This window comes from Prinia subflava, chromosome 33 (genome assembly GCF_021018805.1).
Source record: "Prinia subflava isolate CZ2003 ecotype Zambia chromosome 33, Cam_Psub_1.2, whole genome shotgun sequence".
Lineage (NCBI taxonomy): Eukaryota > Metazoa > Chordata > Aves > Passeriformes > Cisticolidae > Prinia > Prinia subflava.
The window spans coordinates 559,759-585,458 of NC_086279.1; the positions used below are offsets into that span (position 1 = coordinate 559,759).

The 25,700-nt window shown below is 58.0% G+C and overlaps 1 protein-coding gene across 1 annotated transcript; it reads left to right on the plus strand.

The window, feature by feature from the left end:
* Positions 1-1,626: 1,626 nt before the first annotated feature.
* Positions 1,627-24,982, plus strand: LOC134563056 (uncharacterized). Its single transcript, XM_063420829.1, is given in 12 exon segments — positions 1,627-1,760; positions 2,053-2,137; positions 2,322-3,304; positions 5,331-5,679; positions 6,150-6,224; positions 12,634-12,706; positions 17,332-17,739; positions 18,030-18,106; positions 18,293-19,704; positions 21,958-22,860; positions 23,280-23,361; positions 23,546-24,982. Coding segments are annotated over 12 exon segments (5,931 nt in total). The 5' UTR covers positions 1,627-1,631; the 3' UTR covers positions 24,901-24,982.
* The last annotated feature ends 718 nt before the right edge of the window (positions 24,983-25,700 follow it).

Genomic DNA, 25,700 nt, shown 5'->3' on the forward strand with positions numbered 1-25,700 from the left:
ATTCCCTGCCCCAATGCAGTATTCCTGGTCTCATTCTTGATCCCTGTCCCCATTCCTTGTATCATCCTCAGTCCCTGTCTCATATTTCCAGTCCCATTCCCAGTCCCTGTCCTCATTTCCAGTTCAAATTCCTGGTCATTGTCCCCATTTCCAATCCCATTCCCAGTCCCATTCCCGCTACCTCTCTCCATTCCCGATCCCATTCCTGGTCCCACTCCCATATTCCCTGTCCAATTCTTGGTCCCTGTCCCCAATACCAGTATCATTCCCAGTCCCTGTCTTATATTTCCAGTCCTAGTCCCAGTCGCAGTCCCCATTACCGATCCCTGTGCCCATTCCCAGTGCCATTCACTGTCCCAGTTCTGTATTCCATGTCGCATTCTCAGTCCCTGTCTCGTATTCCCTGCCCCATTCCCAGTCCAGTGCAGTACTTTTAGTTCCATTCTTGGTCACTGTCCCCATTTCCATTATCATTCCCAGCCCCTGTCCCATATTCCCAATTCTGTATTCTCAATCCCTGTCCCCATTCCCAGTCTCTGTCCCAGTTCCCAGTCCCCATTCCCTGTCCCCATTCCCCATTCCCACCTCTCCCATGGGGCCCTCAGGGCTCCCCAGCTCGGCCTGCCTGTGGCACACGAACCCTTCAGCCCTGCTGCTGCCCTTGCCCAGCTGCACACAGCACAAGGCTTTGGGCATTTCTCACAGGCCCCAGCTGGCCACAGCAGCCCCTCCTGCCAGCACCCGCTGTGCCTCACAGCCCTCCCTGCTGCTGGGGCCATGCAGGGCACACGGGCCTGCAGGAGCCTCCAGTTCTTGGCACAGGAGCAAGGCTGCAGCTCCAGCCTTTGGGCCCTGGGCCGCAGCAGCCCAGGGGAGGCCCAGCTGCAGAGCTCGCAGCTCACATGTGTTTAATGGAGAGCTTTGGAACTCTGAGCCTCATCCCATATTCTCTGTGAGGCGCTGTTTGCATATTCCCTGTCCCTTTCCCATATTCCTGTTCCTAGTCTCGGTCCCCATTCCCAGTCCCCATTCCCGGTTCCTGTCCCCATTCCCGGTTCCTGTCCCCATTCCCAGTCCCCATTCCCTGTCCCCATTCCCGCTCCCTGTCCCCATTCCCTGTCCCCATTCCCGATTCCTGTCCCCATTCCCAGTCCCCATTCCCTGTCCCCATTCCCTCTCCCTGTCCCCTCTCACCGGACGCCGCCGCCATCGCTCCGGATCCCGCTCCCCTCACGTCTGAGGGTAAACCCCGCCCTGCTCCCGCCCACCAATCACAGCGCGCGATTTCTCCTCGATTTGCATAACCACGCTCCGTGGGTGAGCCCCGCCCCTCGCCGGCTGCAGCCGCCTCCGGGTGCTGTCTGCACCCAGTTCCCTCCCAGTGCTCCCAGTAAGAGCCAGACTGGGACAGAAAGCGCTCCCGACTCCTGCCCGCTGCTCCCGGGATCGCTCCCGGTGCCGCGCGGGGCGGGGCAGCTTTGGAACCCCCACAGGGCAGAGCGCGGCTGCTTTTGGGTGTCGGAACCGCCCGGGCCGGGCTGGGAGAGGAGGAGGAGCGGGAGGAAGTGGAGGGACAGAGGAGGAGGAAGAGAAAAGGGAAGAGAAACAGAGGAGCGGGAGGAACAGGACGGATGGAGGTGGAGGAAAAGGAAGAGGAGTGGCGGGAGGAAGAGGAGGGGCAGCAGCAGCCGCAGGCGGTTCCCCTGCTCAGGCCGCAGCTGCTCCGGCTCCGGCAGCATTGCCCCCCCCGGAACCCGCAGGTGAGCGGGGAGGGGGAGCTCGTCCCAAATCCATCGCGGGGCTCTCCGGGAGGGTTTTTCTGCGGGCCAGGGCGTGTTCGGATCTTGCAGGAGCCCGAAGCCGAGCCGGAGATGGCCCTGGAGGGATCTCGGCGGGTCCCACGTGGCGATGGCCCGGTAGCGGCGGGCAGAGCCCGGAGATGAGCGGGGTCCGGGCCCCCGGGGCTGAAAGGGGCGCTGACTTCTGCAGCCGCGCCGGGGCAGCGGCACCATCAAAGCCAACGCGATCAGAGCTTGTTTTACCACAAAGCAGCATTTCCCATTGGCAAACCTCGGCCCGGTGGAGGAGGAGGAGGGCGCCGCGAGGAAGAGGAAGATGTCCCGGGAGCCGCAGGCAGGTGAGGAGGAAGTCAGTGCCCCTTTCCCCCTCTCTGCTGCTCCATCTCGCAGCCCAGCCTGGCCCCGGCTGCAGCACAACCCCGCTGCCGACCCCGTCCTGCCGGGGATGCGCGGGGGGATCTCCTTGCCCTTCCCTGTGGCCCGGAGGCAAATCCCATCCTCTCCTCGTCCTTCCTCCCCCAGGCATGGAGTTGAGCACGGAGCCCAGGGAGGACAAATCCCCGCAGCAGCAGCCGGAGGGAGAGGCCGCTGTGAGCGGCTCCACGGCGCAGGAACGCAACGGGGAGGAAAAGCCGCGGAGATTCCGCACAGGGAGGGGTTGCAAACGCAGATCTCGGGGCTCCGAGCAGGAAAGATCCACTCCGGGCCAGGGAGGCAGCCGCAGCTCGGAGCTGGGGGTCCCTGAGCAGCCCCAGGATGGGGGGAAGCATTACAAGTGCTTGGAATGTGAGAAGAGCTTCAGGTGGAGATCCCACCTGATCAAACAGCAAAGAAGCCACAATGAGGAGAGGCCCTACGAGTGTGACCAATGCAAGAAGAGGTTTCCAACGAGCTCCCATCTCGTTGTGCACCACCAGATTCACACGGATGAGAGGCCCTTCCGCTGCCCCGACTGTGGGATGGGCTTCAGGCATAACTCCACCCTCATCAGACACCGGCGCATCCACACCGGGGAGAGGCCCTACGAGTGTGGGGAGTGTGGGAAGAGTTTCACCCAGAGCTCCCACCTGATCAGTCACCAGAGCAGCCACACCGGGGAGAGGCCCTACGAGTGTGGGGAGTGTGCAAAGGGCTTCAGGTCAAGCTTCGAACTGATCAACCACCAGAGGAGCCACACAGGGGAGAGACCCTATGAGTGTGACCAATGCAGGAAGAGGTTTCAGACCAGCTCCAGTCTCCTCAGGCACCAGCGGATTCACACGGATGAGAGGCCCTTCCGCTGCCCCGACTGCAGGAAGGGCTTCACACAAAACTCCAACCTCAACAACCACCGGCGCATCCACGCGGGGGAACGGCCTTACGAGTGTGGAGAGTGTGGGAAGAGCTTCTCGAGGAGCTCAGCATTGACCAAACACCAACGGAGCCACCACTGAGGAAAGCCCTGGAAGTGCCCCGAGTGTGGGAAGAGTTTTGTGCGCTGCTCCAGCTCCATCCCCCATGGGAGGATCCACCCTGGATGATCCCCAGTGACCCCCGGTGGGCAGAGCCCCGGTGATCTGCAGTGCCTGTGATCTGTGTTGGGCACACACCTGGCTGGGGTCTCCACATCCTCCTGGCTCCCTGTGGCCTGCATTTCTTTTTCATTTCTCTTTATCTTTTCGAAACACCAAAAACCGGGCTTAAAATAAAGATTTAGAATGAAGACCTGGATGGGGACACTGAGTGATCTTCCAGGGGATGTGGGGGATGATTGGTGTGAGGGAGTTGAGTGTAGCTCAGGGCTTTGGGCTCCCCAGGCTGAGCGGCTCCAGCTGGGCTGGGAGACCCTGGCGGAGGTTCAGGGGGGGCTGACCAAGGACTCCCTGCCCTGGGACTGTCCCACTCTTCCTGGTGTCCCCTTTCCAGGATCTCCCTTTTCCCACTGTCACTCCTCCTGCCCCCTGCCCGTTTCTGTGTCACCCCACTCTTGGTCCTGTCCTGCTCCCATCCCAGTAGCCATCTCTTTCCCAATCTCATTCCCTGTCCCGTAGTCTCTGTCTGGTGTCAGTTCCCACATTTCCAGTTCTGTATTCCCTGCTCTGTTCCCTATCTCGTATTCCCTATCCTGCTGCAGGTCCTGGATTTCCATTCTCATATTTCCCTGTCCTGTTCCCATATTCCCATTCCTAGTCCTGCTCCTGTATTCCTGTTTTTGACAGTCGCCCCTCTTCCTAATCCCCAGCCCATATTCTCTCTCCACGTCCTGTTCCCATATTATTTCCTGTGCCATTCACACATTCCTCTCTGGTCCCATTCCTTCTCTTTCTCCAAACACTGTCCCATTGCTGGTCTCAGTCCCGAATTACCTGTCCCATTCCGGTATTCCCGTTCCCATTCCTGCTCGCTGTCCCCATTTCCTGTATCATTCCCAGTCCCTGTCACCTATTTCCAGTCCCATTCTTAGGCCCTGTCCCCATTCCCAGTATCCTTCCCAGTTCCTGTCTCCTATTTCCATGTCCATTCCCAGTCCCTGTCTGTGCTCCGAATTCCTGTCCACACTCACGGTCCTTTCTCTGTGGCATTCCCAGTCTTGTCCGTGTTCCCTGTCCCTATTCCTGGTGCCTGTCCCCATTCTCAGTCCTGTCTTGTATTCCAGGTTCAATTCCATGTGACATTCCCTATTCTTATACCTATTCCCCAAATTTTAATCCCTGTCCCCAGTCCCGGTCCGATTCCTTGTGCTGGTACCATGCCCAGACCCTGTTGCCATTCCTTGTCCCCATTCCCGCTGTTCATCCCCATTCCCTGTCCCCATCCCCAGTCCCCATTCCCTGTCCCCATTCCCACTTCCCATTCCTGCTCCTGTCACCACTCCCTGTTCCCATTTCCAGTCCATATTCCCAGTCCTGATTTCCTGTCCCCATACTCGGTCCCAGGGTTTGGGGATTCCAGGAGTGAAAAAAGGAGAGGCTTTGGAACGGGTAGAGGTGGAATGGGTGGGTTAAGGGAATCCCTGTATCCAGTAAAAGGAGCTCTAAAGGTCCCCGGTGTCCCTACACCCAGCACGAGGCGGGGAAACCCGGGATGGCTGGGAATGGAGGTCCCGGATGTCCTCAGTGTTTAGGAAAGGAGGGGCTGGGTGCTGAGAAAGGCAGGAATAGGGGTCCAGGGGGCATCCGGGTCAAGGAAAAGGGAGCTCAGGGGGTTGGGAGAGGGGAGATGGCCGGGAAAGGGGTGCAGGAGTTATTGGTGCGGGATACGGTGGTAGAGAGTGGAACTCGCCCCCGGGAACGGGTGTTCGGGGGGATCGCGGCGCCCGGGAATGGGAGTTTAGAGGACTTTCGGTGTTCCGGAATGGGCGATCAAAGAGTCCCGGTGCCGGGGGTCCCTCTCACCTCTCGCCGCCCCTCCGGGGCCCCGGGAGCGACACCGGCCCCAGCGCTGGAGCCATCGCGCTGCTCCGCTGCGGCCCCGCCCACAGCACCGGCCCCGCCCCTAGAGCCTCATCCGGCTCCGCCATTGGCGCCGCTCTTTCCTGCCTGCCAATGGCAGCGCGCGTCTTCTGTGTCGTCACCGGTCTCCGGGCAGATCCCGGCGCAGGGCGGGGAACGCAGAAGCGAAAGTGCCCGAGGGAGCGCGGGCGGAGGGCCGGGCGGAATTCCAGGGAATTCCCCGGGACCCTCCTCGGCCACGCACTGCGGGACGCCCGCGCCGGGCTGTGCTCAACTCCCGAGGCCTGTGCTCAAAGCCAGCCTGGAACCCGCTGCCTCCGGCCCAAAGCCCAGCAAGCACCGCCAGCCGCCGATCCATTTTCTCCTGCGGCTGCGGCTCCCGGCCCCGGCGGAGCAGGACTGGGCGCTGGGACTGCCATCCCTGATTGCCAGTCTCCTGCTCTCGCTCTGTCCTGTGCTCTCCCTTTCCTTCGGGTGATCATCAATCCCCGAGCGGCTGCAGAGCCCCGTGCCCAGCTCGGCTTTCCCAGGAAAGGGAGGCCTGGGGGTGCGGTGCCCCGGGCTGGGCGGGAATGGGGGTCCGGGGGTCCCCGGGGTGACAGAAACAGGGGGTGCAGGGGCTGGGAGAGGAGGATCCCCGGGAAAGGGGGTGCAGGGGGTTGTTGGTACAGGATAAGGGCGTGCAGGGGGTCCCGGAGCTGTGGAAGGAGATGCGGGGGTGTTCCAGTGCCCAGGAATGGGGATTCCAGGGATCTCAGGGGGGCTCCCCAAAGCCCCTCCCAGAGCGGAGCAGGAGCTGGGTCAGGAGCTGTGGGGAGAGAAAAGGGGGTAACCCCGGCATGGGGGGACATGGGGGAGTCACACGCGCTCCGAGGGGGGGGACACACCCCTGGGGACCCCCCCTCACCTTCTCCCGCAGCGGAGACCGAGCCCCAGCCCCGGCAGACGAAGCCCAAGACGAAGCCCCCGAGCCCCGGCAGCGTCTTGGAGGGGCGTCCGGCGGCAGCTCCGGGGGCGGGAGGGGCAGGATCCGGGAAAGGGCGGCGGCTGCTGGGAAAGGACCGGGATGAACTGGGACAGGCTGGGATGGACTGGGACACCGGCATACACTGGGATACACCAGGCCCAGGACTGGCACCCACTGGGAGCAGGCTCAGAGCACACTGGGAACCAGCAGGACCACAGGTGGGACAACAGGGATCATAGTGGCTGACACTGGGATTGTCTGAGAGTGACTGGGATCACACTGGTGAAAAGTGGAACCTTACGGGGACATGTGGCTCTGACTGTCAATGACTGTGGACATGCTGAGGGTAACTGGGATATACTGGGAATGTCTGTAACCATAGTGGGGGTGACTGGGAACACCCTGAGAGCAACTGGGATTGACTGGGACCATGCTGGGGGAGACTGGGATCCTACTGGACTCATATTGGGATCATACTTGGAATGACTGGGTCTGTGCTAGGGGCAACTGAGAGAAACTGGGAGGAACTGGGAGCAACTAGGACCATGCTGGGAACAACTGGCATCATGGCATAGCTGTAGGATCCTACTGGAAGTGACTGGGTCTGTGCTAGAGCCAACTGGGATCACACTGGGAGGAAATGGGACCATGCTGGGGACAATTGAGATCCTATTGGGAGCAATTGGAACCACACTGAGGGTGACTGGGGTCATTCTGGGATCATATTGGAAGTGAGTGGGAGCATGCTGAGGGCAAGTGGGACCATGTTGGGGCAAGTGGGATATAGAAGGAGAAACTGGTGTCATGTTGGAGGCTACTGGGAGATATTGGGAGGGAGTAGAAGCACATTGAGGGCAACTGGGAGAGACCAGGAGTGACTGGGATCACAGAGGAACCATAAAGGAAGTTCCTGGAATAAGACTGTGAGTTTCTCAGAGTGACTGGGATGATACTGGGAGTGACTGGAACCATACTGAATGACTGGGATGATACTGTGACCATGCTGGGGGCAAATGGTAGCGTACTGAGAGTGACAGGGTTCATACTGGAATCATACTGGGAAGGACTGGGGCCATAGTGGCAGTGAGTGGGATCATACTGGGGCTGACTGGAACCATGCTGAGAGTGGCTGTAACTGTACTGGGAGCAGTGGGAATCGTACTGGGGGTGAATGGGAGCCACAAGGGCCCATGCTGGGAGTGACCTGGGCCCCCCTGGAGGAAACTGGCCCAGCTGGGGCTCAGGGTTTTCTCCTCCAGGGCTGCCCCGGGTCCTGCTGCCAGCCCCGGCCCCACAGAGCTGAGGGACAGGGGACAGAGCTGAGGGACAGGGGACAGCTGAGGGACAGGGCACAGTTGGAGGACAGGGCACAGCTGAGGGACAGGGGACAGCTGAGGGACAGGGCACAGCCAGGGAACACGGCCTGGCCCAGGGACACTGAGCTCCAGCATTTTGGGCTCTTGTGCCCGGGCTGTTGCCCTTGGGCTCCCAGCACAGGCCAAGCGGGAGAAGCCCCTCCAGAAACTGTTGTTTGCTTGAAGCTTTGCTCTTGGACATTCCCAAGGAGCCCCTGCAGGGGCTGGAGCCCGGCCGGGTGCCCGGGGCCACCAAAGCCGCTCTGGCAGTGCCCTCCTGCCCTGGGCAGGGCAGAGAACACCGAAGGAAAGGCTCGTGCTGGGCTCGGGGCAGGGACAGGGCAGGGACAGAGCACTCCCCTGGCCCCTTGGGATTTGTGTCCCATGGAATCCCAGCAGGGATTGCTTCTCATTTCACTGCTGGTGTTTTTGTTATCTTCTGTTAGAGCCAGGATTAATACTCGGGAGATGGAGCTCGTGTTCAGACTCAGATGTTTATTAATTCTTATCTATGTTACAGCCCCAGGAACCGTCAGCTCTACTAACAAGTGAAAAATGGCTGTGTCTCTAACTCTTTCCAAGGTCTTTTAAGCGCTATTTATCCAATAACGAGATGACACCTGTATTATTTATACTTTTAACCCAATAACCAAATACCAAATATCTGCAATGTGGATCTTTTCACCCAATTAAAAAGAAAACCACCCAAAACCATGAAGAAGAAGGTGAATAAAGAAGAACATAGCCTACATCCTAAATTCTCCATATTACCTTATATATACAACTTTATACTTAAACTCTAAATTCTCCCCCCTGTGGTATCACACAATTCTATTCAAACTGCACACCCATAATCCCAGAGCTATCACTCCATTTTGGAAGCCTGTTCCACAGCCTCAGGTCAAATGTAGTGCTTGCTTGAGGGTCAGTGCCTTTTAGCACAGAAAGCCTGAAATTCTAAATTTCCAGCGTTCCAACATTTCCCCCTCTTTGTTCGAAACATGTTTGAACCATGAAAACAGCTTTGACAGCTTTGCTTTGCTGGGCTTAGCACTCCGTGGAGTGCTAGGGAGAAACATCCTTGACTGAAGAATGATTTTTCTCTCTATAGCTACATTTGGCACAAAAGGTGATGTTTACAGGGCCATGGATGTCTAATTCTTCAGGTTCAGAAGGTGCCTGGGGAAGGTGACTGGAATTGGCCAAGCATCTACTGGCATGCAAACTAAACAGGTGAAAAATGTCTTTCCTAGGGGTGTATAGGAAAAACAGATGTTGTCTAAGCCTGGTGCTTTAGTTAAAGCCACCCAAAGATTTGTTTTAGCAGTGCAAATTTGCTAATTAGACAACTGCTGGCATTTCATTGGTCATCAATTCAAATCATTTCCCAGTGGAATTCCCATGGCAGTGGGTTGGGGGTGTCCATCCATGGAATTCTCCCCTGACTGGGATGAGAGTGAGATCTGGCCATGGAAATTCCATGGCAATTTCTGCATTCCCAAGTCCCCCTTCCTGAATTCCACACTCCCAGAGGAATTCTCTTCCCCCTCCCACACCCACCTTTGTGCTCCAGAGCCTCCTGACCACAGCTGATGTATTTTGGGAGCTCTTCCACACAGATGTGTCCCAGCTAATGCTTCATCTGCTCCACCATGATCCCTTTGCATTCCCAGCACCTCTGGGTGATCCAGGTGGCACCGTCGGACACTGCAAAGCTCCCAGATCCCAGCTGGAAGGAGATGAAATCCCACCCATTGTACCTGTACTGGTGGGATCCATGGACACTCCCTTGGACAGGAGGGTGCAGCTGGAAACCACGTGAACCATGTGGAGACCTGAGAACGAGGACAGAACGGACCCCTGGAGTCGTGTCCCAGCCCCACAGAGCCCCTTGCAGCTCCCTGGATTCTCATTCCAGCCCAGAGATCCCATCCCACTCCCAGGGATTCTCCCAGCCCCACAGATCCCAGCCCAGCCCCTGGCTCCCCCCACACCCCCTACTCTGGTTGTACCAGCCCCGTCTGCAGCTCACTGTGAGCCTCATGCTGGTTCCTCTCCCTGAGCCAGGTCTGGCTATCCCAATATCCCAGCTCTGCCTATCCCAATATCCCAGCTCTGCCTATCCCAATATCCCAGCTCTGTCTGTCCCAATATCCCAGCTCTGCCTATCCCAATATCCAAGGTCTGGCTTTCCCAATATCCTGGCTCAGCTCCCGCTGCCATCCCCGCTCTCTGCAGCTCCAGCCAGCCCCGCTCGCTGTCCCAGCGCTCACAGGGGGTCCCATCCATGTCCCCCACAGTCAAGGACTGGGGGACCCCTGGGCTGGGCTCTGACTGTGCCACTTCCAGGTCCTGCAGGGAGTGGAGAACTGGGGGGACACAGAGATTTGGAGGAGCTGGGGCAGGGAGTTGAAAGTGAGAGTTTGGGGATCCAGGAATCTCAACTCACCAAGGAAAGGGGGAACTTGTAGAGCTGGGAGAGCTGGGAAGGAGGTTCAGGGGCTCAGACTCAGGGAAAGGGGGTGAAGGGACTGGGAGAAGTGGGATGGGGTGTCCATGGAATCCTGTGCTCAGGAAAGGGGGTGCCAGGGCTCCTCAGTGTGAGGAAAGGAGGGGCTGGGGGCTGGGAAAGGTGGGGTGGCCAGGAAAAGGTTGTGTTCGTGCTGGATAAGGAGTGCAGGGGGGTCTCAGTGCTGGGCAAAGGGGTAAAAGAGTGTCTTGGAGATGTAGAATGGAATTCCAAGGGGTCCTGGTGCCCAGGAAAGGGAAGTCCAGGATTTCTTAGAAAAGGGGGCACTAGGGTGGGGACATCCAGGATGTTTGGGGAGGGGGAGTTCAGGGGGTCTCTGGTTTTGCAGAAAGGTGGGGCTGGGAAAGGCAGGAATGGGGGTCCAAGATGTTCCAGGGCATCCCAGGGTCCAGCACACACGAAATCTGGAGGCTGGGAGACATGGGATGGCCAGGAAAAGCGGAGCAGGGGGTCCTGATGTTCAGAAATAGGGGATTCAAGGGGGTCCCTGTGCAGGATAAGGGGAGCAGGGGGGTCCTGGTGCCAGGAATGGCGTTTCAGGGTCCCGGGGCCCCACTCCCCCCTTGTCCCCCCAGCCCCAGAGCTGGAGCCATCGCGCTGCTCCAGGCAGGTGTGACAGTGCCCGAGGGAGGGCTGGGGGGGAAAGGGGGAATCACTTCCAGTTGTCCCCAGTGAAGGCTCTGTAAATCCCAGTTAATCCCAGGCGCTCCCAGTATGTTCCCAGTCTCCCCCAGTATGGTTCAAGACACTCCCAGTATATCCCAGTTGTCCTCAGCATGTCCATAGTCATTCCCAGACATTCCCAGTTACCTCCGCATGGTTCACTTGCCCCCAGGATTAGCCCAGTCACTCCCAGTATATCCCAGTTTTCACCAGCATGCATCCTTGTCACCATGAGATTTTCCTAGTTTGCTGAGCGTTCATACTAAAGTACAAGTGTGCACCTTCTCATGCTCATTCATGTAAACAGGAGATCGTGTTTTGTAAATATTGTCATTGTTTCGAATTCCTTCCCCAAGAGAAGGGGAGGTTGAATGACAGCCTCCTTGACCAATGTGGGTGACAGGTGGGAATGCCCACTCACCAATCCATGGTCACCTTGCTAGAAGTATATAACAGGAAGTAATAAACAAAGCAGGAGGATTCTCCCTCCTGCTGCTCTGATCTCCCCAAACTCCGGCTCCGTGTGTCGTTTTCTGGCGAGGCTCACAGCAACAATGCCATGAGAGGATCCGTGCTGGATGATCCCCAGTGACCCCCGGTGGGCAGAGCCCCGGTGATCCGTGGTGCCTGTGATCCGTGTTGGGAACACACCTGACAGGGGGCTCCACATCCTCCTGTGTCCCCGTGGAAACCTGGACACATTAACAGACCAACATTAGAAATCCATTGTGGAGAGCGCATTTGTCGACTTCTGACCCCAGAAAAATCTCACTTTTTGTGTCTTCTGGTGGCATCAAGCAACGCCAGACGGCCTTCGAGGTCTTTTCCAACATTATTCCATTGTTTCAATTCTCTCTGGCCTATGGGCATCTTCCACAGCAAATGGGGACACACTGGGTCCAAACCCACGATTGTGGAGACCCTCTAAGAAAGCATGGAAACCTTCTAAAAAAGGTTCTTCCCACCCACCCAAGCATGTGGATGCTCTGCCTGCAGGGAAATATAAATCCTTTTGTTTTGGCCTTGAAACGAAAAGGTTTCTGTTCATCCTTTTGAAAGCCTTTAAACTGGTGTAAAAATAAAGATGTTGAACTAAGGCATGGATGGGGACGTGAGGGACAATGACATGAGTGAGGACATGAGAGGACAAGGGGGACAGGGATGGGGATGCAAACAAGGATGGGATCATGGGTGAACATGGACATGGTTGGGGACATTGGGGACATGCATGGGGACATGAACTGGGACAGCATCAATGCCAGCACAGTGCTGCCAGAACAGTGCCACCAGCACCTTGATCTCAGCCATGGATGAACGCTGCCTGATGCAGTTGTGGCCACCTCATCCCCACTGTCACCACAGTGGTGTCTCAGCCAAATGTCACCCCCCACCAGGGCAGGACACCGAACTTGTTCAGCTGGGAACATCTGGGAACAGAAGGGAGTGACAGCCACCAGGCTGTCCCAGGGCCACTGGGCTCACCCCAACCACCTCAGGGGACAGGGCAATGGTCAGTGTCACCCAGAGGGCCACATGGCCCCATGCTGGGTGTGATCAGAACCATCCTGGTGGAAGCATCCTCACAGGTGTGGTGATATTATCCCCTAACGTATGTCCTGGAGGCATCGTGTCCCCTCCGTATGTCCCCAGCCCCTCCCCATGTCTCCCTGTCTCCCCTCTCTGTGTTCCCATCCCCTGTGTGTGTCCCTGTCTTGCTCTGTCTGCCTGTCACCATCTCCCTTATGTGTCCTTGTCCCCTTCCATGTGTCCCCGTCCCTCCTCCTATGTCCCTGTCCGCCACACTCGGTGGGGCCAAAGTCCCCGAGGTTCCGGGCCCATGTCCTGCAGGGTTTCCCTGTGTCCTGCAGGGTTTCCCTGTGTCCTACAGGGTGTCACCGTGTCCCTCAGGATGTTCCTGTGGCTGCTTCTGGTGCCGAGCGCCTGCGCCCGTCCCGGCACAGGTATGGAAATGCCACAACACCCTGGGACACACAATGACATCCCATGACAACCTTTGTCCTCTGATTTTGGCTCCTTCTTCCCCCATTTTGGATCCTTTCCCCCTCTTTTAGGCCTCTTCTCCCTATTTTGTGTCTTTTCCTCCCTATTTGGAGTCCTTTCTTATTTTCCATCCTTTCTCCAGTTTTGAGTGCCCTCCCCTTGCTTTTGGAACATTTCTGGGTGCATCACCCGCCCTCCAATCCCCTCCCCACTCCTTAAGACCCCTCATCCTCCCCCCTGTCTTTCCAGGCATGTCCCCAGGCATGTCTCCAGCTGTCCTTCACACCACATACACTCGGTTCTTGACGTCCTGGATGCCCTCAATTCCCTGGCCTGGAACTCTGGATCTCCTCTTCCAGGAGATCCAGAGCTGGTCTGGCTTCCAGGGGACACCAGTGGCACCACGGCTTGGAGCGGATGGCCTGGTGGGGTTGATGGGAGGGGGTTTGGAGTCATGTTGGGACTGACCGTGGGTCTTGTCCATTCCAAAGTGAGGAGTAGCCCCAGCTGAGGAGCCTGGGGTGGACAGGGGCAGGAGAGGTTGGATCCTGGTCCAGATGGACACCAGAGCCATGGATCCCCCAAGGATGGACACTGGTCCACACGGACACCAGACAATGGATCCCAGCTTGACTCTGATTTCGACGGCCCCTGGCCCTGCAGGCCCCCAGCCCAGATGACCACAAGCCTGGCACCATCCTGTCCCGACCCACTGGCCCACCAGCCCATCCCACGAGTAACAACACCAAAAACCCTCCAAAATAAACTCCATTCCAGAACATCGGTTCTGGGTGGTCCCTGCAGAGTGAGGGGGAAACTGAGGCACAGGCTGGGGGGGTGACCTTTCAGTGATGGGAGGGGACTTTAGGAGCCATCCTGGAGACCCCAACCTTCCAACAAATGAGCACCTATCCCCCAAACTGACACCTGCAACGTCCTGGGTCCCCCACCTGCCATTTCAGAGGGACTCCAGGAGCCACCGTGATCCCACAATCCCTTCAATAAGTAACCCGTGATGTCCCCCTGGTGTCACTGGTGTGTCCCCAGTGGGAAAAGCAGCCTCACCAGAGGAGGAGGAGGAGGAGGAGGATGTTGTGGTGGTGGTGGTGGTGGAAGAAGAGGTGAGAGTGTGACTAAAACTGCTGCCTGGTCACATCGGGAAGCCACACCACGAACTGGGGCTGAGCATGGGTGCAGCACTGGAGGTACCACAGAGGACCAGGGCCAGCACACGGGGAGAGTCCCCAAGGTCTCCTTGGGGGATGCTGGAGCCACAGCAGTGCAGAGGGTGCAGGGTCGTGCAGCATCCTCAGGGGCATGCAGAGGGATGGAAGTGGCCAGGTGTGACCCCAAAAATGTTGTCACCCGCCCCCTCTTGTAGGATGTGGGCCAACCCCTGCTCTGGGGCGCAGGTGACAAATTGGTGGGTGGTGGTGACAAAAAGCACAGGTGCCACCTTGGGGATAGCACAGAAAGGGGGTCCTGTAGTGCCACTGTGCCTCCCACAGAGGGGCACCCCAGGGGGACAAAGGGGGTGTCAGGGGTGTCCCCAAGTGGTTAGAGGAGCTGGGGGAGGGGAAAGGAAGCGCAGTCGGGGCGTGTTGGAAACACCTCCGGTCTCACCTGTGTCCATGGCATGAGGGTGGTGAGGCATCTTTCGCTGTGTCATCCTGTCCCCCTGCCACCGTGTCAATCTGTCTTCCTGGCAGTCTGTCCCCCTGCACTCCTGTCATTATGCTCCCCAGCACCCTGTCCCCTTGCCCCGTCGCCCATTGTCATCTGTTATCAACCAGTGTCACCTCTGCTGGGCAGCGAGGGGTGGCAGCACTTCCAGAGGGCCACATAGGTGGCCAGGCTGATCCGAAATCGCCCCCTGTGAATGCAGTAGTCAAACGTGACCTAGGCACACAGAGTGGTACTGCAATTGTCATTGTCACTGTCACTGCCACTGTCACTGTGTCCTGGTGTGACTTTGTGATGTTTGTATCCCTAATTGTCTGTTTTGCTGGATATTAAGCTCTACACCTTTAAGACTGGTTCCAAGAGTGAAGGGGGTGGAGGAAGAAGCGCAGGGTTTGTTTGCAGAAACTGCACTCACTCCTCTGCATTGTGCTCCTGGACTGTGTTGTCTGTGGACGGACAGCGAGAGACAGAGAGAGCTCTCCTTTGTTTTTAACTGGCTTTTAGCTAGCTGAGCCACAGAATTTCCCTGGACTGTTTTCTTTTTCTTGCAACTCTTTCAACCTGTTCTGGACTGAAAACCCAGAAAAACACCCAGAGCTCACACCTGTGACCCACTGGGGCCCAGGACGGCATTTTGCAGCACCAGAGGGACTGATAAGAGAGTGAACAACCTGAGCTGCCACCCATTGCAAAGACTTTCTCAATTATGGAATCTCTCCTAACAACACCACGAGGTTCTGTTGTCTGATATTGTTCATTCTTTTTGTGCTTGTGGGCACTTTGCTTGTTGAATAAACAGTTTTTTCTCCTTTTCTCAAAAGAATTTTTTTCCTGGACCAGTTGGGGGAGGGGCTGCTTGGGTTTGCTTTCCAGAGGGACCCATTCAGAGGTTTCCTCCCAAATTTGCACAAAACAAGGACACTGGTCCCTGTCCCCATTCCAGGTCCCATTCCCGATCCCCATCTCCATTCCCTCTCCCCATTCCTGGTCCCTGTCCCCATTCCTAATCCCTGTCCTCATTCCTGGTCCCTGTCCCTGTCCCCATTCTTTGTTCCTGTCTCCAGTCCCAGTCCCAGTGCCCATCCCTAGGCCCTGTCCCGATTCCTAATCCCATTCCTGGTCTCTCTCTCCATTCCAGGTCCCATTCCTGGTCTCAGTCCCATATTCCTTGTACCAGTCCCAGTCTGGTATGCCAGATCCAATTCTTGCTCCCTGTCCCCATTCCCAGTATTATCCCCAGTCCTTGTCCCGTATTTCCAGTCCCATTCCCAGTTCTGTCCCCTACTGCCAGTCCCATTGCTGGCCACTGTCCCTATTCCCAGTCCCATTCCCAAACCCTGTCTGTGTTCACGGTTCCATTCCTGATCCCTGTCCTCATTCCTGAGCCCTGTCCCCATTCCTGATCCCTGTCCCCATTCCCAGTCCCAGTCCCCATTACGCATCCCTGTCCCCATTCCTCGTTCCTATCCCCTTCCCAGTCCTGTCCCCTTTCCCGGTCCCATTCCGGGTCCCTATCCCCATTCCTGGTCCCATTCCTGTTCCTTATCCCCATTCCCACTCCCTGTTTATATTCCCCATTCCATTCCCATTCGCTGTACTTATTCCCAGTCCCTGTCCCCATGTGCCCATTGGTCCCCAGCCCAATTCCCAGTCCCATTCTCCACTCCAGGTCCCATTCCCAGACCAAGTCCGGTATTCCTGGTACCATTCTTGGTCCCTGTCTTTATTCCCAGTATTATGCCCAGTCGCTGTCTCATATTTTCAGTCCCATTCCCTTTCCCTGTCCCAATTCCTGCTCCCATTCCAGATCTCTGTCCCCATTCAAATTCCTTGTCCCGGTCCCAAGTCCCAGTCCCAGTCACCATTCCCAGGCCTTGTCCCAATTCTCTCTCCTATTCCCGGTTCCTCTCTCCATTCCTGGTCACATTTCCAGTCTCACTCCTGTATTTGCTGTCCCAGTTCCTGTATCCCAGATCCAATTCTTCCTCTCTGTCCCCATTCCCAGCATTATCCCCAGTGCCACTCTCGTAATTCCAGTACCATTCCCGGTTCCTGTCCCAATTCCTGATCCCCGCCCACATCCCCTGTCCCCATTCCCAGTCTCTGTCCCCACTCCCGGTCCATGTCCCCACTCCCAGTCCCAGTTCCCATTCCCCAGGGCCGCCTCTCCCATGGGGCCCTCAGGGCTCCCCAGCTCGGCCTGCCTGTGGCACACGAACCCTTCAGCCCTGCTGCTGCCCTTGCCCAGCTGCACACAGCACAAGGCTTTGGGCATTTCTCACAGGCCCCAGCTGGCCACAGCAGCCCCTCCTGCCAGCACCCGCTGTGCCTCACAGCCCTCCCTGCTGCTGGGGCCATGCAGGGGACACGGGCCTGCAGGAGCCTCCTGTTCTTGCCACAGGAGCGAGGCTGCAGCTCCAGCCTTTGGGCCCTGGGCCGCAGCAGCCCAGGGGAGGCCCAGCTGCAGAGCTCACAGCCCCGTTTGGGTTTCACTGGAGCACTTTGGAACTCTGATCCCCATCCCATATTCTCTCTGCGGTCGCTGTTTCCATATTCCCTGTCCCCACATTGCCAATCCCGATCCTATTCCTGGTACTGTTCCTGGTCCCCACTTCCATTCCCTTTTCCATTCTTAGTCCCTGTCCCAAATCCCAAGATCATTCCAAGTCCTTGTCTCGTATTTCCAGACCAACTCCTGACTCTTTACCATGTTGGCAGTATCCGTCCCCATTCCCGCTCCGTGTCCACTCTCACCTGTTGCCGCCGCCATCGCTCCGGCTCCTCCCTCGCCACTGACGTCACCGGAAACCCGCGCTGCCCCGCCCACCAATCACAGCTGACGATCGCTCCTCGATTTGCATAACCACGCCCTTTATCTCGGCCCCGCCCAGCGCCGGCTGTGACCTCGGTCGGGCGCTGTTTGCTCCCAGTTCCCTCCCAGTGCTCCCAGTAAAAGAGAATCTGGGACGGAAAGCGCTCCCAATTCCTTCCTGCTGGTCTCAGGATCGCTCCCGGTGCCGCGCACGGCGGGCCACTTTAGAACACCCCCAGGGCAGAGCGCGGCTGCTTTTGGGTGTCGGCACTGCCCGGAGCGTGCTGGGAGCGGAGTAAGAGCGGGAGGAAGAGGAAAGGCAGGAGCGGCAGGAACAGGAGGAGCCGCAAAAGGAGGGACAGAGGAAAAGAAAGAGGAGGAGCGGGAGGAAGAGGAAGAGGAGGAGCAGCACAAGCAGCAGCACGCGGTTCCCCCGCCAGCCCGCTCAGGCCGCCGCTCCCCCCGCTCTGGCAGAATCGCCCCTCCAGGAATCCGCAGGTGAGCGGGGAGGGGGAGCTCACCCCAAATCCATCGCAGGGGTCTCCAGGAGTTTTTTGTGCGGGGCAGGGATTGTTTGCATCTTGCAGGACCCCAAAGCCGAACCAGAGATGGCCCTGGAGGGATCTTGGCGGGTCCCACGTGGCGATCGCCCGGTACCGGCGGGCAGAGCCCGGAGATGAGCGGGGTCCGGGCCCCCCGGGGCTGAAAGGGGCGCTGACTTCTGCAGCTGCGCTTGGGCAGCGGCACCATCAAACCCAACGCGCTCAGCGCTTGTTTTCCTCCCAAAGCAGGATTTCCCTTGGTCCGCAAGAGGAGGAGGAGGAGGCCAGGAGGAAGAGGAAGATGTCCCGGGAGCCGCAGGCAGGTGAGGAGGAAGTCAGTGCCCCTTTTCCCCTCTCCGTTCCTCCATCTCCCAGCCCAGCCGTGCCCCCAGCTGCAGGACAACCCCATTGCTGATGCCGTCCTGCCGGGGATGAACTGGGGGGATTTCCTTCTCCTTCCCTCTAGCACAGAGGCAAATCCCATCCTTTCCTTGTCCTTCCTCCCCCAGACATGGAACTGAGCACGGAGCCCAGAGAAGACAAATCCCGACAGCAGGACCTCATGGAAGAGGCCGCTGTGAGCGGCTCCAGGGTGCAGGAATCCAATGGGAAGGAAAAGCCTCGGAGATCCCGCACAAGGACGAGCTGCAAACGCAGATCTCGGGGATCTGAGGAGGAAAGATCTACTCTGGGCAGGGGAGGTGGCCGGAGCTCAGAGCTGAGGGCCCCTGACAAGTCCCAGGATGGGGAGAAGCCCCACAAGTGCTCAATATGCGAGAAGAGCTTCAGGTGGAGATCCGACCTGATCAAACACCAGAGGATCCACACGGGGGAACGGCCCTATGAGTGTGGGGAGTGTGGGAAGAGATTCAGTTTTAGCTCCAGCCTAAGTGTCCACCAGAGGATCCACACCAAGGAGAAGCCCTACGAGTGTGACCAGTGCAAGAAGAGGTTTACCGCCAGCTCCCATCTCCTCGTGCACCGGCGGATTCACAGAGATGAGAAGCCCTTCCACTGCCATGACTGTGGGATGGACTTCAGGGACAGCTCTGCCCTCAGCAAGCACCGGCGCATCCACACTGGGGAGAAGCCCTACGAGTGTCCCCAGTGTGGGAAGACCTTCAGACACAGCCCCCACCTAATTATCCACCAGAGGAGTCACACAGGGGAACGGCCCTACAATTGTGAGGAGTGTGGGAAGAGCTTCAGCCAGAGACCTGACCTGACCCGCCACCAGAGAAGCCACACCAGGGAGAGGCCGTATGAGTGTGACCAATGCAGGAAGAGGTTTCAGACCAGCTCAAATCTCCTCAAGCACCAGCGGACTCACACGGATGAGAGGCCCTTCCGCTGCCCTGACTGTGGGATGGGCTTCCAGCGGAACTCCCACCTCACCAGGCACCGGCGCATCCACACCGGGGAGAGGCCCTACGAGTGTCCCGACTGTGGGAAGAGCTTCAACGATAGCTCTGCCTTGATCGTCCACCAGAGGAGTCACACAGGGGAACGGCCCTACAAGTGTGAGGAGTGTGGGAAGAGCTTCAACCAGAGCCCCCACCTAATTATCCACCAGAGGAGCCACACAGGGGAGAGGCCCTACGAGTGTGACCAATGCAAGAAGAGGTTTCAGAGCAGCTCAAGTCTCCTCAAGCACCAGCGGATTCACACAGATGAGAGGCCCTTCCGCTGCCCCGTCTGTGGGAAGGGCTTCAAGTACAACTCCCACCTCGTCACCCACCAGCGCATCCACACCGGGGAGAGGCCCTACGAGTGTCCCCAGTGTGGGAAAAGGTTTTCCAAGAGCTCTCACTTGACCCAACACCAACGGAGCCAACACTGAGGGAAGCCCTGCGAGTGCCCCCAGTGTGGAAAGAGCTTCATTCGCTGCTCCAGCTCAATCGCCCATGGGAGGATCTACACTGGATGATTCCCACTGACGCCTGGAGGGGAGAGCCCTGGTGATCTGTGTTGGGTACACACCTAGCTGGGGGCTCCACATCCTCCTAGCTCCCTGTGGCCTGGATTATCTTTTGTTTTCTCTTTATTCTTTCAAAACACCCAAAATCAGGGTAAAAATAAAGATGTATAACTAAGACATGGAATGGGATATGAGGGGATCTTCCAGGGGATGTGGGGGATGCTGAGTGGGAGGAAGTTCAGGGTTCCTATCACAAATTTGAGTGTTGCTCAGAGATTTGGGCTCTAAAGGCCACACGGCCGAGCAGTTCTGGCTGTCCTGGGAGACCCTGGGGGAAGTTCTGGGGCAGCTGATCAAGGACCCCCTACCCTGGAACTGTCCCCATGTCCCCCAGTCCCAGTTCCGGATGTCCCCTGTCCAGTATGCTCCTCTCCACACTCTCACTCCCCTTGCCCCCTTAACGTTCCCATGTTACCCCACTCCCAGTCCTGGTCTGGTCCCATCTTATTCCAGATCCCATTCCCAGTCTCATTCCCCGTCCCTGTCCCGTATTCTCTGTCTGGTTACCATTCCTGTATTTCCAGTCCCATATTCCCTGCCCTGTTCCTGTTATTGTATTCCTGGTCTCTTTGCCCGGCCCTGTGCCAGGCCCTCATTGCCACTGCTGTATTCCTTCTCCTGTTCCCCTGTTTCCAGTCCCATTACTGTATTCCCATTTCTGATCCCAGCCCCACCTTCCTAATTCCCATCCCATATTATCTCTACGCTTGCTCTGTTCATGTTCATTATGCTGTTCCCGTATTCCTGTTCCTGGTCCCATTCCAGGTCCCTTTCTGCATCCCCAGTATAATTCCCAGTCTCCATCTCATATTTCCAGTCCCATTCCCACTTTTTGTCTTAATTCCTGGTTCCTGTCCTCATTGCCGGTCCCATTCCTGGCTGCATTCAGAACCTGACCCCATTCACAGTCTCTATCCCCATTCTTGGACACTATCCCCATTCTCAGTCCCATGCCTGGTCCCTATTCCCATTCTAGATCCCTGTCCCATATTCCCAGTCCCTGTCACCATTCCCAGTCCCAATCTGGTATTCGTGGTGTCGTTCTTGGTCCCTGTCCCCATTCCTTGTATCATCCTCAGTCCTCGTCTGATATTTCCAGTCCAATTCCCAGTCCCTGTCCTCATTTCCAGTTCCAATTCCTGGTCCTTGTCCCCATTTCCAATCCGATTCCCAGTCCCATTCCCGGTACATCTCTCCATTCCGAATCCTGTTCGTGGTCCCAGTCCCATATTCCCTGTCCAGTTCTTGGTCCCTGTCCCCATCACCAGTATCATTCCCAGTCCATTTCTCGCATTTCCAGTCCTATTCCCAGTCGCAGTCCCCATTACCGATCCCTGTCCCTATTCCCAGTGCCATTCCCAGTGTCATTCCTCATCCAAGTTCAGTATTCCATCAGTCCCTGTCTCATATTCACTATCCCATTCCCAGTTGCAGTTCGGTATTTTTGGTCCCTGTCCCCATTCCCTGTCCCCATTCCCCATTCCCCGCCTCTCCCATGGGGCCCTCAGGGCTCCCCAGCTCGGCCTGCCTGTGGCACACGAACCCTTCAGCCCTGCTGCTGCCCTTGCCCAGCTGCACACAGCACAAGGCTTTGGGCATTTCTCACAGGCCCCAGCTGGCCACAGCAGCCCCTCCTGCCAGCACCCGCTGTGCCTCACAGCCCTCCCTGCTGCTGGGGCCATGCAGGGCACACGGGCCTGCAGGAGCCTCCTGTTCTTGCCACAGGAGCAAGGCTGCAGCTCCAGCCTTTGGGCCCTGGGCCGCAGCAACCCAGGGAAAGCCCAGCTGCAGAGCTCGCAGCCCCAAATGTGTTTCACTGGAGCTCCTCGGAACTCTGATCCCCATCCCATATTCTCTCTGCGGTCGTTGTTTCCATCTTCCCTGTCCCGTTCCCGTGTTCCCGTTCCCAGTGCCATTGCCAGTCACAATCCCCATCCCCACTCCCATTCCTGCTCCTACTTCACGTATTCCCTTGTTCCGTTCCCGTATTCTCATTCCCAGTGCCATTCCCGGTCACTATCCCCATCCCCACTCCCTTCCCTGCTCCTACTCACGTATTCCCTGTCCCAGGCACAGATTGTTGGTCCCACTCCTAATCCCTGTCCTCATTCCCCGTCTCATTCCAAGTCCCTTTCTCGTGTTTTGAATCCCTCTCCCGCTCCTGGTCCCATTCTCGGCCCCTGTCCCTATTCCTAGTCCTGTCCCCATTCTCTGGCCCACTCCCAGTCCCGGTCCCCATACCCGATCGTGTCCCGCATTCCCGGTGCCAGAGCCCATTCGCGCTCCCATTCCCGATCCCTGTCCCCATTGCTGCCACGATTCCCAGTCCCCGTCCCCAATTCCCGGTCGCATTCGCGGTTGTTGCCCACATTCCCGGCTCCAGTCCCGTATTTCCGGTCCCATTCTTGGTCTCGGTCCCGTACTACCGCCCTCTGTCCGGATTCCCGGTCCCCACTGCCAGTCCCTGCCACCATTCCTGTCCCCATTCCCGCTCCCCGTCCGCTCGCACCGGACGCCGCCGCCATCGCTCCGGCCCTGCCCGGGCCCTCACCGGCCCGAAGAAACCCCGCGCCTCTCCCGCCCACCAATCACAGCGCGCGGTGGCTCCTCGATTTGCATAACCACGCCCTCTGTCTTGGCCCCGCCCAGCGCCGGCTGCAGCCGCGTCCGGGCGCTGTTTGCTCCCAGTTCCCTCCCAGTGCTCCAAGTAAGAGCCAGACTGGGAGGGAAAGCGCTCCCAGATCCTTCTCGCTTCTCTCAGGATCGCTCCCGGCGCTCTCAGTATCGCTCTCAGTGCCGCGCGTGGCGCAGTCGCTTTGGAATTCTCCCCAGGACAGACCGCGGCTGCTTTTGGGTGTCGGCACCCCCCGGTCTGAGCTTAAAGAGAAGGAGGAGCGGGAGGAGGAGGAGAAGGAAAAGGAAAGGGAGAAGCGGGAGGAAGAGGAGGAGCATGAACAGGATCGACAAAGGAGGCGGAAGAGGAAGAGGAGGAGCGGGAGGAGCAGCAGCAGCAGCAGCAAGAGCCCGCGGTTCCCTCGGCTGCCCCCTCAGGCCGCCGCTCCCCCGGCTCCCGCAGCATCGCCGCCCCGGAACCCGCAGGTCAGCGGGGAGGGACAGGTCGCCCGAAATCCATCGGGGGGGAGGGGGGGGCGCTCCGAGAGGCTCTTTTAGGGGTCCGGACATTTTTGAATTTTGCAGAACCCCAAAGTCGAGGCGGAAATGGCCCTGGAGGGATTTCGGGGGTTTCCACGTGGCAATCGCCCGGTACCGGCGGGCAGAGCGGCGATATCGGGTTTGAGGAGAGCCGGGGCGGAACGCGGCAGCCCCGGAGCAGGGGGAACGCAAAGGGGCGATAGCAGAGCAGGGAGACCGGCCAGAATAGAGGAGTGGGGGAGCCCTGATATGAGCGGGGTCCGGGCCCCCCGAGGCTGAAAGGGGCGCTGATTTCTGCAGCTGCACTTGGGCAGCGGCACCAGCTAAACCAACGTGCTCAGCCCTTGTTTTCCCCCCCAAAAGAGGATTTCATATTCCCAGACCTTGGCTCGATGAAGGAGGAGGGGGCCGCGAGGAAGAGGAAGACGTCCCGGGAGCCGCAGGCAGGTGAGGAGGAAGTCAGTGCCCCTTTCCCCCTCCCTCCAGCTCCATGTCCCAGCCCAGCCTGGCCCCGGCTGCAGGACAACCCCGCTGCCGACGCCGTCCTGCCGGGGATGCACGGGGGGATCTCCTTGCTCTTCCCCATGTCATGGAGGCAAATCCCATCCTCTCCTTGTCCTTCCTCCCCCAGACACGGAGCTGAGCACCGAGGCCAGCGAGGACAAATCCCCGCGGCAGAACCTCATGGAAGAGGCCGTTGTGAGCGGCCCCACAACGCAGGAATTGAATGGGGAGGAAAGTCCCCGGAGATCCCGCACAAGGAGGGGCTGCAAACGCAGATCTCGAGCATCTGAGGAGGAAAGATCTACCCTGGGCCGCGGAGGTGGCCGGAGCTCGGAGCTGGAGGTCCCTGAGCAGCTGCAGGATGGGGAGAAGCCCCACAAGTGCTCAAAATGTGGGAAGAGCTTCAGCCAGAGATCCTACCTGATCAAACACCAGGTCAGCCACACTCTGGAGATGCCCTTTGAGTGTGATAAATGTAGGAAGAGGTTTCAGACCAGCTCCAGTCTCCTCCAGCATCGGCGGATTCACACAGATGAGAGGCCGTTTGTCTGCCCCGACTGCAGGATGGGCTTCAAGCACAACTCTGCCCTCATCACCCACCGGCGCATCCACACCGGGGAGAGGCCCTACGAGTGTCCCCAGTGTGGGCAGAGCTTCACCCAGAGCTCCACCCTGACTGCCCACCGGAGGAGCCACACAGGGGAACGGCCCTATGAGTGTGTGGAGTGTGGGAAGAGCTTCAGCCGGAGCTCCACCCTGATTGCCCACCAGAGGAGCCACACCGGGGAGGGTCTCTACGAGTGTGAGCAGTGTCTGAAGACCTTCAGCCGAAGCTACCACCTGATACGCCACCAAGCGAGCCACAAGGGGGAACGGCCCTACGAGTGTGGGGAGTGTGGGAAGAGTTTTATTCACAACTCCAATCTGATCCTTCACGAGAGAATCCACACAGAGGAGAGGCCCTTCAAGTGTGGGGAGTGTGGGAAGAGCTTCAGCCAGAGCTCCCACTTTACTGTCCACCAGAGGAGCCACACAGGGGAGAGACCCTACGAGTGTGACCAATGCAAGAAGAGGTTTCCAACCAGCTCTGATCTCCTCAAGCACCAGCGGATTCACACGGATGAGAGGCCCTTCCGCTGCCCTGACTGCGGGAAGGGCTTCAAGCGAAACTCCAACCTCGTCAGCCACCGGCGCACCCACACTGGGGAGAAGCCCTATAAGTGTGAGCAGTGTGGGAAGAGCTTCTCCAGCAGCTCAACCTTGACCAAACACCAACAGAGCCAGCACTGAGGGAAGCCCTGCGAGTGCCCAAGTGTGGGAAGAGCTTCGTGCGCTGCTCCAGCTCCATCCCCCATGGGAGGATCCCCCCTGGATGATCCCCAGGGACCCCTGGTGGGCAGAGCCCTGGTGATTCCTGGTGCTGGTGATCCGTGTGGGGAAGACACCTGGATGAGGGCTCTACATCCTCCTGGGTCCCAGTGACCTGGATTCTCTTTTCATTTCTCTTTGTCCTTTCAAAACACCCAAATTCAAGGTAAAAATAAAGATGTTCAACAAAGACGTAGATGGCGACTTGGGGGCATCTTCCAGGGTATGTGGTGAATGCGGAGTGTAAGAGAGTGGAGGGTTCCTGGGTTTTGCTCAGGAATTTGGGCTCTGGCTTTGCTGGGAGATGCTGGTGGAGGTTCTGGGCAGCTGATCAAGGATCCCCTGCCCTGGAACTCTCCCCACGCCCCCCATCCCAGTTCCTGATGTCGCCTGTCCAGTACAGCCCTCTCTCCACTCTCACTCCCCTTGCTCCCTGCCTGTTCCCGTGTCACTCCACTCCAGGTCCTGTTCTTATCCCATCCTAGTCTGGGTCCCATTCCCATCTCATCCCTCATCCTCCATCTCATTCCCTGTCCCTGTTCCTGTCCTGTATTCTCTGTCTGGTTACCACTCCTGTATTTTCAGTCCCATATTCCCTGCCCTGTTCCTGTTATCGTATTCCTGGTCTCTTTGCCGGGCCCTCTGCCAGGCCCTCATTTCCATTGCTGTATTCCCTGTCCCGTTCCCATGCTTCCAATCCCATGACTGTATTCCCATTTCTGATCCCGGCCCCACCTTCCTAATCCCCATCCCATATTTTCTCTACGCTTGCTCTATCCATACATCTTTGTGCTCTTCCCATATTCCTGTTCCCAGTCGCATTCCATGTCCCTGTCCCATATTCCTGGTCCCATTCCCAGTCCCGGTTTGGTACTTCTGGTCCCATTCTTGGTCCCTGTCCCCATCACCAGTAT